Genomic DNA, 17,369 nt, shown 5'->3' on the forward strand with positions numbered 1-17,369 from the left:
TGGAAAAGACCCTGATGCTGGGAAAGATTGAAGGTGGGAGGAGAAGGGGATGAGATGGTTGGATGGCATCACCGACTCGATGGACATGAGTCTGAGCAAGCTCCAGGAATTGATGATGGACAGGGAAGTCTGGCATGCTACAGTCCATGGAGTCGCAAAGGGTCAGATATGACTGAGCGACTGAACTGAACTGAACTGCTGACCCAGATTACAAAGGAATTTGGCCAGGGACAGGAAAGCAGGTGGTATGATTACCAGGTCTCTGTGGATGAAGCTGTTTCTCTCCAGGTACTCCATCCCTTCACACACATCTTGACACATGCTCAGCAGCATATCTCTACTGAAATGGCCTTGTCTCTGGCGGAGGAAATTCAGAAGGCATCCCCTCTCCATGAACTCGGTAACAATGTAAATGGGTTTCTGCTGTGTGCATACACCATAAAGTTGTACTAACTTCGGGTGTGTCAGTTTCCTGGGAGGGAAGTTAAGCATACAGAGAGTTACTGCGGAGAAAGAAACCACCAGGGGTGTTAGCTGGCAAGGGGCCACTTCTGAATACAGAAAGGGGAACCAGAAAAAAACACAGAAACGTACATCATCACTTTAGCTTCTTCTATGAAGTCTTCCTCACACATGGCACCTTCCCGAATAGCTTTGATGGCTACTTTGTACTGAGCTCGCCACTTGCCAAGCCTTACCACTCCGAACAGTCCACTCCCCAACTCCCTCATAAAGGTCAGCTCTGAAGGGTTAATCTCCCATTTTTCTGTGAGACAGAAGGAGAAAGTGGTTAAAATTTAAGCAGGAGAACACAGTAAAAATCAGTGAGAAACAAACTATAACTGAAGTCAATCTAAAAATTATACAGTTAATACTAGTACTGGTAAAACAGCGAGCAGACTTGCAACCTGCAGGTAAACCCCAGAAGGTGGCTTTCTACTCTCTAGGAGGATGGACCCATTCTCAGCTGTCGCAATAAAAGCAAAGTGAACTGAAGAAGGAAAGAAGATGCTGCATCATCAGCTAATAATGGAGCATGAAAGAACGGTACCTCTTTTTTTTTAAACAAATACCTCCTCCTTTACCATTCCTCTCCTTCAGTTTTTTTTTTTTCAAGTCCATCAAGTTGGAAAGAGTTTCGCCAGTAGCACAATCAAGTTGGATCTCTTCTCTACTAACCTCCATCTTTACATTCCTGTGAGTAGCCAACCGAGCCCATTGAGACCCAGGAAGACTTTGATATAATTTAGAAGCAACATGGTAATGCTTCATTTTCACAAACAGGCGGTTTTTTTTTTTTTTTTTTTTTTGCCAAATAATCAATAATGATGAAAACAGAAAACCTAGGGTTACTACAGCTCTTAAGTATAATCATCTAACATTTCAGACTATAAACTTCTATAAAAACAGTTCCATATGTGGAATTCTACACATCTAAACTGGCCTTGTGATAATGGGTTCTTTACAAGAGAAATGACCCACACAACTGCGAAAGGAGTTACCATAGCTGAACCCCGCAGTGGTTGGTGCATTCTTCCCCTTTGTGCTGACTGGGTACCGCAGCCTTGTGACAAGTCCTAGAAATCAAAGAGAAGTACTGCAATTGAATTCACTCTGAATCATTCTGCATAGTGAAACACTACACTAGAAATTCACCCACAGAATTCATTCCTTTATTCACTTACTGCTCGTCTTCTGTATGTACATACAGCCCTGTGCTATATGCTGGCAAAAAGTAAAGGAAGGAGGGAAGGAAGATGATCCTACGTTGTCAAAAGCAAGTCTGTGTGGCTGATGCATAGTGAGGCCAAACAAACCAAACTGTCAGGGTTTGGAGCAGATAAAGGTTTATTGCAGGGCCGAGCAAGGAGAATGGGTGGCTTGTACTCAAAAGACTCAAACTCCCCAAAAGCCTTTCAACAAGGGTTTTAAAGACAATGTTATGGGAGGGGATCATCTAATGAGTGATTAGTTCATGGACCTTCTACTGATTGGTGGTAGGTAACAGCGTGATGTTTCAGGAATCTCAGTCATCAGCCTTCTAGTTCCAACCAGTCTGGGGTCTACCTGCTTGGGGTCAGCAGGCAGTCACCCTCCTCCACTTGGATGGGGGTCTTAGTTTCTTCAGAGCAAATCAAAGGTATGCATCAGATTGTTATCTATATCCTTTCAGGAGGAACTAGGAGTCCGGTAACTCTAATCACGAACTGCTTGAGCCTGTCCTTGTGAATTCAGGGGAGGCTTTTTTTTTTTTTTTTTTTAAAACAAAGAAATGGCAAATACACAGGGGTTTTTGTACCCAGGAAGGCCCCACAGGGTTCTACTTGGTTTCACTACTGAGTTGACAATTTCATATTTTTTAAATATACATATGTTTTTATTCATTCAACATTATTTTTTAAAATGCAGTGTTTATCAGGCACCATGCTAACATACTGTCTTTGCAAACATTTTAAAGGATGTTTAAAGTTAGTTTCCAAAAATTATTATCAATTATTATATCATGTTCTTTCCCAGTATGAGATTTGAATTATAAAATGGAACTACAGTAGTCTACTAAAAATTAAAGTGATTCACCTGCCATAACTCTGTATTTGTAATCTCAGCATAAAAACTGGATTCTATAGGGAGGGAGATGGGAGGGAGGTTCAAGAGGGAGGGGACATATGTATACCTATGGTTGATTCATGCTGATGTTTGGCAGAAACCAACAAAATTCTGTAAAGCAACTATCCTTCAATTAAAAAATAAATTTAAAAAATCATTTAGTAGAGAAAAAACAAAACAAAAAGTTGGACTCTACAATATTAACGACTGGGAATACCAGCTACTGGAAATCAGAGATGTACATTAAATCCTTTAACTTAAGTTGCTTAAGTACTAAAAAAGAAATCCCAGAAAACCTATAGATACCTTGTAGCACAATGTATTTTCTCTAATATACGATATCTCATAGTAATTTAATATTATTATGTACTTCTCTGTCTCCCCCACCAGATGTTGAGATTAATAACATCTAGTTCACCATAGTCTCCCTACAGCCTGACATAGTTTACTGGTATGCACTAGGCATTTAATACATGTTTCTGAAATGAATTAACTGAGATCATGATGAAGAATAAAATTCACACAAGAACAAAAAGAAATAAGGGAATGTGAACACTGAAAAAGCATAGAATAAAAGATAAGAAAAAGTTCTTTGGGGGATAAATTGATATGAAATTAGTTCATCAATATTAAACACAGAGTTGCTATATCATCTAGCAAATCCATTCTTAGGTAAATATCCAAGAAAAATGCAACATGTTCCCAGGCAAAAACTTGTACACATATGTTCATAGCAGCATAACTGAAAACAGCCAAAAGGTGCAAACAGCCCAAATGTCCATCAACTAATGAATGACACAAAATGGATAAACAACCACACAATGGATGATTATTCATCAATGAAAAGGAATAGAGTACTTATAGAGGCTCTGACATACTATACTCAAAGAAGCACAATAGACCACATGTAGTCACAATACACCACATATTGTATGATTCCATTTACATGAAAATCCAAAACAGGCCAATCTGTAAAGAGAGAACGTAGACTAGTGGTTGCCTAGGGCTGGACTGGTGGAGGGGATTAGGTGATGACTATTAACCACTTCAGTATTCTTGCCTTGAGAACCCCATGAACAGTATGAAAAGGCAAAATGATAGGATACTGAAAGAGGAACTCCCCAGGTCAGTAGGGGCCCAATATGCTACTGGAGATCAGTGGAGAAATAACTCCAGAAAGAATGAAGGGATGGAGCCAAAGCAAAAAGAATACCCAGCTGCGGATGTGACTGGTGATAGAAGCAAGGTCCAATGCTGTAAAGAGCAATACTGCATAGGAACCTGGAATGTCAGGTCCATGAATCAAGGCAAAGTGGAAGTGGTCAAACAGGAGATGGTAAGAGTGAATGTCGACATTCTAGGAATCGGAAAACTAAAATGGACTGGAATGGGTGAATTTAACTAAGATAACCATTATATCTACTACTGTGGGCAGGAATCCCTTAGAAGAAATGGAGTAGCCATCATGGTCAAAAAGAGAGTCTGAAATGCAGTACTTGGATGCAACTCAAAGGCGGATTCATTTTGATATTTGGCAAAACTAATACAATTATGTAAAGTTTAAAAATTAAAAAAAATTAAAAAAAAATTGACAGAATGATCTCTGTTCATTTCCAAGGCAAACCATTCAATATCACAGTAATCCAAGTCTATGCCCCAACCAGTAATGCTGAAGAAGCTGAAGTTGAACGGTTCTATGAAGACCTACAAACCTTTTAGAACTAACACCCCAAAAAGATGTCCTTTTCATTATAGGGGACTGGAATGCAAAAGTAGGAAGTCAAGAAACACCTGGAGTAACAGGCAAATTTGGCCTTGGAATACAGAATGAAGCAGGTCAAAGACTAATAGAGTTTTGCCAAGAAAATGCCCTGGTCATAGCAAACACCCTCTTTCAACAACACAAGAGAAGACTCTACACATGGACATCACCAGATGGTCAATACTAAAATCAGACTGATTATATTCTTTGCAGCCAAAGATGGAGAAGCTCTATACAGTCAACAAAAACAAGACCAGGAGCTGACTGTGGCTCAGATCATGAATTCCTTATTGCCAAATTCAGACTGAAATTGAAGAAAGTAGGGAAAACCACTAGACCATTCAGGTATGACCTAAATCAAATCCCTTATGATTATACAGTGGAAGAGAGAAATAGATTTAAGGGACTAGATCTGATAGATAGAGCGCCTAATGAACTATGGACAGAAGTTCGTGACATTGTACAGGAGACGGGGATCAAGACCATCCCCATGGAAAAGAAATGCAGAAAAGCAAAATGGCTGTCGGAGGAGGGCTTACAAATAGCTCTGAAAAGAAGAGAAGTGAAAAGCAAAGGAGAAAAGGAAAGATATAAGCATCTGAATGCAGAGTTCCAAAGAATAGCAAGAAGAAGAGATAAGAAAGCCTTCCTCAGCGACCAATGCAAAGAAATAGAGGAAAATAACAGAATGGGAAAGACTAGAGATCTCTTCAAGAAAATTAGAGATACCAAGGGAACATTTCATGCAAACATGGGCTCGATAAAGGACAGAAATGGTATGGACCTAACAGAAGCAGAAGATATTAAGAAGAGGTGGCAGGAATACACAGACGAACTGTACAAAAAAGATCTTCACGACCCAGATAATCACAATGGTGTGGTCAATGACCTAGAGCCAGACATCCTGGAATGTGAAGTCAAGTGGGCCTTAGAAAGTATCACTATGAACAATGCTAGTGGAGGTGATGGAATTCCAGTTGAGCTATTTCAAATCCTGAAAGATGATGCTGTGAAAATGCTGCACTCAATATGCCAGCAAATTGGAAAACTCAGCAGTGGCCACAGGACTGGAAAAGGTCAGTTTTCATTCCAATCCCAAAGAAAGGCAATGCCAAAGAATGCTCAAACTACCGCACAATTGCACTCATCTCACATGCTAGTAAAGGAATGCTCAAAATTCTCCAAGCCAGGCTTCAACAATACGTGAACCGTGAACTTCCAGACATTCAGGCTGGTTTTAGAAAAGGCAGAAGAACCAGAGATCAAATTGCCAACATCCGCTGGATCACGGAAAAAGCAAGAGAGTTCCAGAAAAACATCTATTTCTGCTTTATTTACTATGTCAAAGCCTTTGACTGTGTGGATCACAATAAACTCTGGAAAATTCTGAAAGAGATGGGAATACCAGACCACCTGACCTGCCTCTTGAGAAACCTGTATGCAGGTCAGGAAGCAACAGTTAGAACTGGACATGGAACAACAGCCTGGTTCCAAATAGGAAAAGGAGTACATCAGGGCTGTATATTGTCACCCTGCTTGTTTAACTTATATGCAGAGTACATCATGAGAAATGCTGAGCTGGAAGAAGCACAAGCTGGAATCAAGATTGCTGGGAGAAATATCAATAACCTCAGATATGCAGATGACACCACCCTTATGGCAGAAAAGTGAAGAACTAAAAAGCCTCTTGATGGAAGTGAAAGTGGAGAGTGAAAAAGTTGGCTTAAAGCTCAACATTCAGAAAACGAAGATCATGGCATCTGGTCCCATCACTTCATGGAAAACAGATGGTGAAACAGTGGAAACAGTGTCAGACTTTATTTTTCTGGGCTCCAAAATCACTGCAGATGGTGACTGCAGCCATGAAATTAAAAGTCGCTTACTCCTTGGAAGGAAAGTTATGACCAATCTAGATAGCATATTCAAAAGCAGAGACATTACTTTGCCAACAAAGGTTCGTCTAGTCAAGGCTATGGTTTTTCCTGTGGTCATGTATGGATGTGAATTGGACTGTGAAGAAGGCTGAGCATCGAAGAATTGATGCTTTTGAACTGTGGTGTTGGAGAAGACTCTTGAGAGTCCCTTGGACTGCAAGGAGATGCAACCAGTCCATTGTAAAGGAGATCAGTCTGGGTGTTCTTTGGAAGGAATAATGCTAAAGCTGAAACCCCAGTACTTTGGCCACCTCATGCGAAGAGTTGACTCATTGGAAAAGACTCTGATGCTGGGAGGGATTGGGGGCAGGAGGAGAAGGGGACGACAGAGGATGAGATGGTTGGATGGCATCACTGACTTGATGGACATGAGTCCGAGTGAACTCTCGGAGTTGGTGATGGACAGGGAGGCCTGGCATGCTGTGATTCATGGGGTTGCAAAGAGTCGGACACGACCAAGCGACTGAATGAACTGAACTGATTAATGGGTTCAAGATTTCTTGTGGGGGATAGTAAAAATGACCTTAGATTATCGTGACAGTTGACACAACTCTGTAAATTACTAATTTATGAACATATCACACAGATGAACTTTAGGGTGTATAAATTATATTTCAATAACGGTTTCTATCATTATCTGAGAAAAGTAAAAGAGAGTCACAAATAGCAACATTCTTGGCAAAAGCCTTCAATAAAATATCCAAAGTTAATTTTCTATAAATTGGGTTGGATGCTTGGCTCTCTACTCAGTTATACCTTTGAAGTCAAAAGCTAGAAACCTCTCTTTTTCATCCTGTGGAGCCTCAATGGGCAAAACTGTGGTCTCTGGTTTTGTTTTTGGTGTTTGGTTTATTCCCATTCAGTGGCAAGTGTAGCAGAGATTCAGGAAGATGGGAAACTTGTCTGGGACACTATTACTCTAGTTTCTAGAAGCCTCTAACATAGACCTAAACCCAAGCTGCTCATCTGGTAGCTTCTGTGACAACTCTGACACAGACATATGTTGAATTTTAGTCTGGTACTGTTAAAGGAAAAAAAAAATATTCAACGACACTGTCACAGATGGTTCGGCAGGCTTCAATCAGCACCATTGTGACAGGTATAGGGACCACAGCAATGGGATTTTAGAATAGGGGAGAGAGATGGACTCAACTCCAAATACAGCATGGGTAAGTGAAAGCTTACAGCCAAGGAGAAGGGTGGGGTTCAGTGGGTGGAAAATTACTAAAAGAAACACCAGTGGAGGGAGGAGTGGGGATGGTTCTAGCTAAGCCCATCTATCAGGAATCTTGCAGCAAGATTATTCTCACTGAAGATAAGCCAGGGTGCCGGACTATCACGCAGGGGATGACTGGAGATGAGGAACTCAATCAGATACTGAGGGTGCTTAGATATGTATCAGATCTCAAGGTTAAGAGGTTCTGGTTAAACTGACATAGCAGTGTTATTGCTAAAATTGGATTTTATAAGAAAATATACTGATGGACCTAGGAGATGGTTCCAGACCCTGACTAAAGTTTGGTCAAGCAAAGAGTGTTTGTCAGCACCAAGGGTATAAACCACAGAAATGTGAACCTTTGCCACCTACAACAAAAATAACTTGCATTTAAAGGTCAAGACTGCACTTCTTTAGTCATTATTTCTGATTTTTCTTTGTATATATCATTTCCTTAATATGCAACCAATGACATTCTACAACTAATTGCAATATAAAATTGCTCCAGGAAGAACGCATCACAATGTTTAATTATTCTAAGCATATTTGAAATAGGTTTTAACAGCTTACTTACCTGCTGCATTGTGCTTATGATATTCAATAATCTCAGGAATTGAACCAAAAGCATGTTTTTCTGCCAGATAATACTTCTTTGGAGATGTCATTGTTTCCTTTATATGGTAATGCCTGAAACCTGAGGAACCTTCGCTATAACAAAAATCCAAATGTGTTAGAACTAAGTTGGAATAACATAACTTCACTTGTAAGATATTTTCTACCAGGGTCCCTACATATAGCCCCATCTAGTCTCCAACACAAATTTTATTTTTCCCCATGTTCTTCTTAATTTCACCTTTCAAATTAGCAGATGGGATTTAAAGTGGTCACTGATAACATCATTGATCTCTTGCATGAGAATGTAAAAAAGAATTTCTACCAACTCTTTACTAATAGTTTAAAGTCTTAAAATAGCAATTAGCTGGCTACTGCTTTTTGTCCCTATTATTGATGTTACAAATGTTCAGAGGACCTCTAAAAGTGAATAAACTGAACTTATAAAACATGTACAACTTCTGTTTTAGATATCTTTCTGTAACACAGATCTTCTTGAGTCATCTGCTAAAAGTCCTTTTCAGAGAACTCTTGCTGGTATTAAGATAAAGCTCAGACTTCACATTTCCTTCTCAGGTTCCTCTCTCCTCCCTTGCCCCACCCCTCCCATTCTACAATCTAGTTACAATACACTTTCCTCAGCTTGCCAAGTGCTCCTTCACTTCTGGGTCCAGCAATTTCCTGTGTCAGAAACACTTGTTCCCCTCCCTCCAACCTCCACCTGCCTCACCCATCAGGTCTCAGATTGGATGTCAGTAGGTAGTATTAATGACTAACTCAGATGTGTCTGGGCTATGTACCCCACTACCCTGCCACACAGGCACTCTGCCCAGCACTCACTCATATATACCAGCACTGCCTGTTTGCTTCTCTGAAAGAAATCCCCACCAAGCAACTGGAAGCAACTCAGTGTGGTAGCCTTACCACTAGCACAGTACAAAGTAATTATCTGTGGAATGTTGCTAAGATTTCTATGTGTGTGTGTGCTCAGTCCCTCAGTGGTGTCTGACTCTTTGTGACCCCATAGACTGTAGCCAGTCAGGTTCCTCTGTCCATGAACTTTTCCAGGTAAGGATACTGGAGTGAGTTGTCATTTCCTACTCCAGGGGATCTTCCAGACTCAGAGATCAAACCTGAGTCTCTTGCATTGGCAGCTGTATTCTTTACTGTACCAGCTGGGAAGCCCCAAGGTTTCTATAGCCATTCTCAACAAATACATATATAGAAAATGATGAGGACAATTACTAGATATGAATACAAAAATGTTATAGACTTTAGGGCTTCCCTGGTGGCTCAGACAGTAAAGAATCCACCTGCAGTGCGGGAGAGCTTGGTTCGATCCCTGGGTCAGAAAGATCCCCTGGAGGAGGGCATGGCAACCCACCCCAGTGTTCTTGCCTGGAGAATCCCCATGGACAGAGGAACCTGGTAAGCTACAGTCCATGGGGACACAAAGAGTTGGACATGACTGAGCGACTAAGCACAGCACAGCACAGCACAGCACATAGACTTTAGAAATCAAGTTCAGATTTTAAAATTCTGAATTGCAGCTTATTTTTCAGGAATCCATGCAAGCTATGTAAGAACTGCATTCAAAAATTCTGAATTAAAAGACAGAGAGATTACTTACCCTCCAAACTTTGTATAAAGGGAAACTGTGTACATGCCTGGTTGACTGGAATCTCTTACCATAAAACCACCTTCTTTATCCTAAAATCCAAGTTAAGAAAAATTTTATTTCAATCCAATATCAATGCCATACAGAAGATCCAAGAACCCAGTTTTATGATTTTATGATTATTATCCTCTGCCTAGAAAATCTGGTTGGAGAAGCACAACTTAGCAACAGGTAAGTCATCCACGTGATGTTTCACTTCACATTACTGGACCGTGAGTAGTTAAAGAAAGTGAAAGTGAAAGTGAAGTCACTCAGTCGTGTCCGACTCTTTGCAACCCGTGGACTGTTGCAACCCATGGACTGGTTAAAGAAAGCACACTCATAATTCCCCATAGCTGTAACTCTTCACACACACGCTGCTGCTGCTGCTAAGTCACTTCAGTCGTGTCCAACTCTGTGCGACCCCATAGACGGCAGCCCACCAGGCTCCCCTGTCCCTGGGATTCTCCAGGCAAGAACACTGGAGTGGGTTGCCATTTCCTTCTCCAATGCATGGAACACACACTAGTAGGAGACATTTCAACAAGATAATCTCTCAGGGCCCTTCCAGAACTGACAGACAAGTTTTGCAATTCCTTTACTTCCTGGACATATGGGGAAACAGTTACTGAAAACGGCATTTCTTAACAACGGGGTTTCATTTCATACATTTTTTGTATTTTCTAGAAGTCGTGAATCCTAACTCTATATCATCTTTGTCCACATAGCATTTTTCCTATAAACATCTCAATGCTCTTTATAGAAACACTTAAAAAAGTCCTTAATTCCCCTAGAAATCTATGTTAAATATCACTCTTTACAAAAGGAGAGACGGAAGCACAAGCAACTTAAGCAGAGAAAACCAAAAGGCAGAAACACAGTGAATGGTCAAGAGATAAATCCTCATCAAGTTCTAAGCCTAAGAGCAAGAAACAGAAGCCAGGAACCTCAAACACCTCTCCACCAATAGCACCACAGTCAGTCTCCAACACTGAATCCGCTTGGAAAGTGTGCCTAGCAGATGAAAATAAAAACAGTCTTTCCTTATTCCTAGGAAAGACAATGGAATGAAATAAAGCCCCCAAAATAAATCTGATAAGAACCATTAGGGACAATGATCATAATAATTTATTGGTCAGTAAACTTTGTTTCCCCTGATTTATGTTTCCCATGAGTTAACATTATTTGCTTACACAAAACTTCCTGGAAATGATTTTACTCTATGAAGCAGAACTATTCCTTTATCTTTGCTGGAAGATTTTCTAGTAAAACACATTTTGTTTGTCTGTGTGCTTATTTTCTTTTGTTTTTGGCTGCACTGTGTGGCATGTGAGATCTCAGTTTCCCAACCAGGGATCAAACAGGTGCCCAGTGCAGTGGAGAAGAGAGTCTTAACCACTGGACCACCAAGGAAGTCCCTGCTGCTGCTGCTAAGTCGCTTCAGTCGTGTTCGACTCTGTGCGACCCCGTAGACGGCAGCCCACCAGGCTTCCCCGTCCCTGGGATTCTCCAGGCAAGAACACTGGAGTGGGTGGCCATTTCCTTCTCCGAGGCATGAAAGTGAAAAGTGAAAGTGAAGTCGCTAGAGTCGCTCAGGCCAACTCTAGCGACTCCATGGACTGCAGCCCACCAGGCTCCTCCGTCCATGGGATTTTCCAGGCAAAAGTACCGGAGTGGGGTGCCACTGCACATACTTATTGAAAACTTACTCTGCTTTGATATATTATATGTGGATCTACTCAGTCCTCAAAATAGTCTTTTGAGGTAGGTACTACTATTATCCCCTTATCTGTTTACAGGTGAGGAAATGAAGCACAGAAAGGTTGGAAATTTACCCCAGGTCAAATGGCTAATAAAGAGCAGAGCCAGGATTTAGACCTCAAGCCTTCTAGGTACCCACTGCCCTACAGCGGCCTTTCACTGTGGAGCCACCCACAGAATGGGAGGAGAGGTGACATGTCATATGAATCAAGCATGAGTTGAGTTCAGTTCAGTCACTCAGGTGTGTCTGACTCTGCAACTGCATGGACGGCAGCACGCCAGAATTCCCTGTCTGTCACCAACTCCTGGAGCTTGCTCAAACTCATGTCAATAGATAGAGTCAGCAATGCCATCCAACCATCTCATGCTCTGTCGTCCCCTTCTCCTCCCGCCTTCAATCTTTCCCAGCATCAGGGTCTTTTCCAATGAGTCAGTTCTTTGCATCAGGTGGCCAAAGTATTGGAGTTTCAGCTTCAGCATCAGTCCTTCCAATGAATATTCAGGACTGATTTCCTTTAGGATCTACTGGTTTGATCTCCTTGCAAACCAAGGAACTCAAGAGTCTTCTCCAACACCACAGTTCAAAAGCATCAATTCTTTGGCGCTCAGCCTTCTTCACAGTCCAACTCTCACATCCATACATGACCACAGGAAAAACCATAGCCTTGACTAGATGAACCTTTGTTGGCAAAGTAATGTCTCTGCTTTTGAACATGCTATCTAGGTTGGTCATAACTTTCCTTCCAAGGAGTAAGCATCTTTTACAAGGAGCAAGCGTCTTTTAATTTCATGGCTGCAGTCACCATCTGCAGTGATTTGGAACCCAAGAAAATAAAGTCTGTCACTGTTTCCATTGTTTCTCCATCTATTTACCATGAAGTGATGGGACTAGATGCCATGATCTTCGTTTTCTGAATGTTGAGCTTTAAGCCAACTTTTTCACTCTCCTCTTTCACTTTCATCTAGAGGCTCTTTAGTTCCTCTTTGCTATCTGCCATAAGGGTGGCGTCCTCTGTATATCTGAGATTATTGATATTTCTCCCAGTAATCTTGATTTCAGCTTGTCCTTCAACCAGCCCAGCATTTCGCATGATGTACTCTGCATATAAGTTAAATAAGCAAGGTGACAATATACAGCTTTGACATACTCCTTTCCCAATTTGGAACCAGTCTGTTGTTCCATGTCTGGTTCTAACTGTTGCTTTTTGACCTGCATACAGATTTCTCAGGAGGCAGGTAAGGTGGTCTGGTATTCCCATCTCTTAAAGAATGTTCAAGTTTTTTGTGATCCACACTGTCAAAGGCTTTGGCGTAGTCAATAAAGCAGAAGTAGATGTTTTTCTGGAACTCTCTACTTTTTCGATGATCCAGTGGATGTTGGCAATTTGATCTCTGAATCAAGCATAATCACCTGCTATTGCTCTCTTCCAGTATGGGCTTTCCAGGTGCCAATGGTGGCAAAGAACCTGCCTGCCAATGCAGGAGATGTAAAAGACATGGGTTCAGTCCCTGGGTCCGGAGGATCCCCTGGAGGAGGAAATGGCAACCCACTACAGTTTTCTTGCCTGGAGAATCCCATGGACAGAGGAGCCTGGCAGGCTACAGTTCATAGGGTCACAAAGAGTCTGACACAACTGAAGCAACTTAGCATGCATGAATGTACTGATCTCTTAACATAAACTATAAGAAATAAGCACCCAACCAAACCTCAACTAGGGATAATAAACAGGAGACAAAATGAGAAAGCACAGGTTTAACAGAACTATTACTAAATAGAATAACTAGGTCATAAATGCAGAGAACTGTAGAGGTCATCTTCTAACACAACATTTCGGCCTTACAGATGCCAAAAATAGACTAGAAAAGTAACAGCTAGACTTGGATGGGTCTCCTTATTCAGTCCACTTAGCTTCCTCTAGACTGGATTTCATCTTGCCACTGTAATTATTTCTAAAGTGCAAGAATTTTGGCACATTTCTAAAGGCAACTAAATACTGTGTTAACACTTCATTTATAAAAGATAGCATGTAATATTGATGTTAAACTGTTTTAAAACAACTTGAAGCAAAAAATAAAAATACATATAAGTACTAACATTAAGGTAGCAAATGATAAATCAGTAAGAAACAGTAAAGAAAATGTTGGCCATGTATAGCTATTATCCATTGTTATAAATCTGTTCGGAGAAGGCAATGGCACCCCACTCCAGTACTCTTGCCTGGAAAATCCCATAGACAGAGGAGCCTGGTAGGCTGCAGTCCATGGGGTCGCTAAGAGTCGGACACAACTGAGCAACTTCACTTTACTTTTCACTTTCATGCATTGGAGAAGGAAATGGCAACCCACTCCAGTGTTCTTGCCTGGAGAATCCCAGGGACGGGGAAGCCTGGTAGGCTACCATCTATGGGGTCACACAGAGTCGGACACGACTGAAGTGACTTAGCATAGCATAGTATAGCATAAATCTGTTGACAGGAGTTTGAGCAAACTCCTGGAGATGGTGAAGGACAGGGAAGCCTGGCCTGCTGCAGTCCATGGAGTCACAAAGAGTCAGACACGACTGGGCGACTGAAGAACAGGGACTTTCTTTCCCCCTTGAAAAACACACACTGGAGTTCTGATCCCTGGTGCTTCAGAACGTGACCTTCTGTGGAGATGTATGGAGGCAATCAAGTGGAAATGAGGTCATGGGGCAGGGAGCCCTAATCCTATGTGGCTGGAGTCCTTATAAAAGGGAAATCTGGACACAGAGCCAGATATGCATAGAGGGAAGAACCACAGGGAGAAAGGGAGAGAGGCCTCATTCAGATCCCTCCCTCACAGCCCCCAAAGGAGCCCAGCCTGCTGACATCTGGATTTCAGGTTTCTGACCTTCAGATCCGTGAAACAACAAACTTCTGCTTGTGCTACTTTGGTACAGCACTCAGTTTGTGGTACTTTGTTTACAGTAGCCCCAGGAAACAAATATGGCAGCCTTCGATTTTAAATTTTTTTTTTTTTTAATTTGTACGTACATCATGGTATTTTTTTAGGCTTTGGTCACAGAGGTAGGTGGAATTTCTAATCGGGAATTAATTTCAATTGATTCTGTGCTGGAACCAAACCCACAAAACAAGTACAAACACTTACCTCACTTCTAAGGAGTTGCTCTGCTTTGCTCCTATTCATATTTCTGCAATACCATCTGAACAGAAAAAGATATGTTTAAGACCTCAGGTACTTTAATTGTTCTTTTTTCTTTTTAGAATTAGCAAGGCAATACTGCTCCCCAATGACAAACAATAAATAAGAACAAGATATCATGCATGATCTCTATAAAATAGAAAACCACTAGTAACATTTGGATGTACATACTTGCAGACTTTTTCTACCCATATTTTTATAAAGACCCATATGTATGCTAACATTCTCATTTTCATTATTAAAGCTGATCAAAGTATACTTGCTGTATCAGAACCTGGATTTTTTCACTTAACAGTGTATCACACACATCTTTGCAAAACAATATAGTTCACAGTCTGGATGTGCCATAATTTATTTAAGCTCTTTTTTATTAGTTAACATAAAAATCATTCCTATTTTTCACTATTATAATAACAGCAAGAATGAATTTTACCCCACAGACTCAAATATGCAGGAAATATCACTACATTATTGTCTTTAATTCAAATTAAATCTAATCCTAAGCCTCCATCCCACCAACAGGCAGTAGATTTCATCTCAGCTTATCAGGAAGACTCCCCTAGTGAACTTCACAAAGGTCCCAAGTGTTGAAAGAAACAGAGCAAAACAGAAGAGGCCTCCTGGGTCTTCCCGACGTGCTGCTTCTAGCACAGTCCTAACCCCTGGGAGCCTCCTCAGGTGTGCTGTAGGAACTCCGCCAGGGCCAAGCAGTGGCGCCTGCCCTCCCCACTCTGTGCTAAGCCCCTGCATATCAGCGCCCCTTTTACCCCTTGGGAAATTTTTCCTAAGGAAAGATGGATACTGCCATCTCCCACTTCATGCTCAGAAGTACACCCCTTCCCTTGCTTTCCACAGCTCAATCTCTCCATGGGATTATAAGCAAGTTGGCCGAAGAAGATGAACTCAAATTGTCAGGTTTATTTATATTTCTGGCCGTGTGACATGTAGAATCTTAATTCCTGACCAGGAATCCATGCCCACCACCCCACCCCCACCACCCCGCCCCGTGTAGGAAGCATGTTAACCGCTGAACCACTAGACAAGTCCCTCAAACTGTCAGCTTTACACTTGGGTTTTTGCTCTCTGCTGTTTTGTTTTAGATGGCCTTTCATGGGCAGAACCCTCCACCAGTCATATTTCCTGAGGGTTCCAATAGTACAAAACTTAGCTTGGCCCCTCTAAACATGTGAATTTTTTGTCACTGTTTCAGGCTTTTATAAGAGGATGAGCACCTGCTTTTGGCCCAGCAAACACCGTGAGACAAGCAAATACAAAGGCCTTCCCTGACTGAGGAAGAGAAAAACACAAAGAAAAAAAATACAAGATCTTTTCTCATCAAGATTCTTTTAAGCAGTTGTAGCAGCCAAACACAAATTATAATCTCAGTACAAGCCAGTAACTTATTTTATTTGGAACCTGAAATGATTAACCAGGCCTCAGAATTGTGGGTATTAAGATCTCATTTCTGTGGGTCCCACTTTATGAACTGGGACCACATTCAACAAAGCTATAGTTCTGATCAATTTCTGAAAGTAATTGAGAAATGAAATAAAGGAGGAGGGGACTTTCCTGGCTGTCCAGTGGTTAAGACTTCACCTCTCAATGCAGGAGGTGTGGGTTTGATCCCTGATTGAGGAGCTAAGATCCTAAGTGCCTTGCAACCAAAAAAAAAAGAAACATATAGCAGAAACAACATTGTTAACGAATTTACTAAAGACTTTTAAAATGGTTCACATTAAAAAAAAAAAAAAGGAGAACAGATTGGATTCTGTCCCTAAAGCTTTCTCATTGATAGAGGAAATATTTCTCTTCTTAAAAACAGTCATAAGAAATAATTAAGAACAGTAACTGGATCTCTCATTATGCATTATAAACCAGCAGGATCTGAAAGACTGAAAAATATTCTCTTAACTAATCACAGAAAATCCAAGCCCATATTCTCACAGCAAGAGTAAACAATGGAAGATTAGTCTCACATTCACATGCAAGTAGTCAGTAAAACTAGACTGTGGCTTTCAAGAGGAATTAGATATAAGAAACTCGGGGAAAAAAAAGAGGTCCTTTCCTCACTTAGTATATTCAAGCTCCTGCTGCTGCTGCTGCTAAGTCACTTCAGTTGTGTTCAACTCTGTGCGACCCCATAGACGGCAGCCCACCAGGCTCCCCTGTCCCTGGGATTCTCCAGGCAAGAACACTGGAGTGGGTTGCCATTTCCTTCTCCAATGCATGAAAGTGAAAAGTGAAAGTGAAGTCGCTCATTCGTGTCTGACTCTTAGCGACCCCATGGACTGCAGCCTACCAGGCTCCTCCATCCATGGGATTTTCCAGGCAAGAGTACTGGAGTGGGGTGCCACTGCCTTCTCCGATTCAAGCTTCTAGGAAGGGATAAAGAAAATAAGGAAAGAAAAGGAATTCACAGCACAAATCCTGTTCTAAGCAGTCATTTTTAAGGCATTTGCAGGTTCCCCAGAAAGGATGCTTTCTTTCCCTAGAATAGAAACTCAGACACTAAAGTGGAAGGAAAACAGGAAGGAGTGATGAGCAAATCAAAAGAGGAATCAACCTGTGGCTCTTGGTGAGTATTTCGTAACGGTTCTTTGTGGCCTCTTTGTCTCTTCTATGATACCTATCATAGAA

The 17,369-nt window shown here is 41.3% G+C and overlaps 1 protein-coding gene across 4 annotated transcripts in view; it reads right to left on the reverse strand.

Annotated features, from left to right (window-relative positions):
* The window catches only part of TEC (tec protein tyrosine kinase), a 168,598-nt gene that overhangs the window by 11,401 nt on the left and 139,828 nt on the right, over positions 1-17,369 (reverse strand). For all 4 annotated transcript variants that reach the window (XM_027544443.1, XM_027544444.1, XM_027544442.1 and 1 more), the window contains 6 exons: positions 14,679-14,733; positions 9,762-9,841; positions 8,094-8,227; positions 1,503-1,577; positions 595-766; positions 256-472 (listed from right to left, as the gene is read on the reverse strand). In XM_027544443.1, the coding sequence (XP_027400244.1) occupies positions 256-472; positions 595-766; positions 1,503-1,577; positions 8,094-8,227; positions 9,762-9,841; positions 14,679-14,733 (733 nt within the window). The remainder of the gene's footprint in view (positions 1-255; positions 473-594; positions 767-1,502; positions 1,578-8,093; positions 8,228-9,761; positions 9,842-14,678; positions 14,734-17,369) is intronic.

The sequence above is a fragment of the Bos indicus x Bos taurus genome, chromosome 6 (assembly GCF_003369695.1).
Source record: "Bos indicus x Bos taurus breed Angus x Brahman F1 hybrid chromosome 6, Bos_hybrid_MaternalHap_v2.0, whole genome shotgun sequence".
Lineage (NCBI taxonomy): Eukaryota > Metazoa > Chordata > Mammalia > Artiodactyla > Bovidae > Bos > Bos indicus x Bos taurus.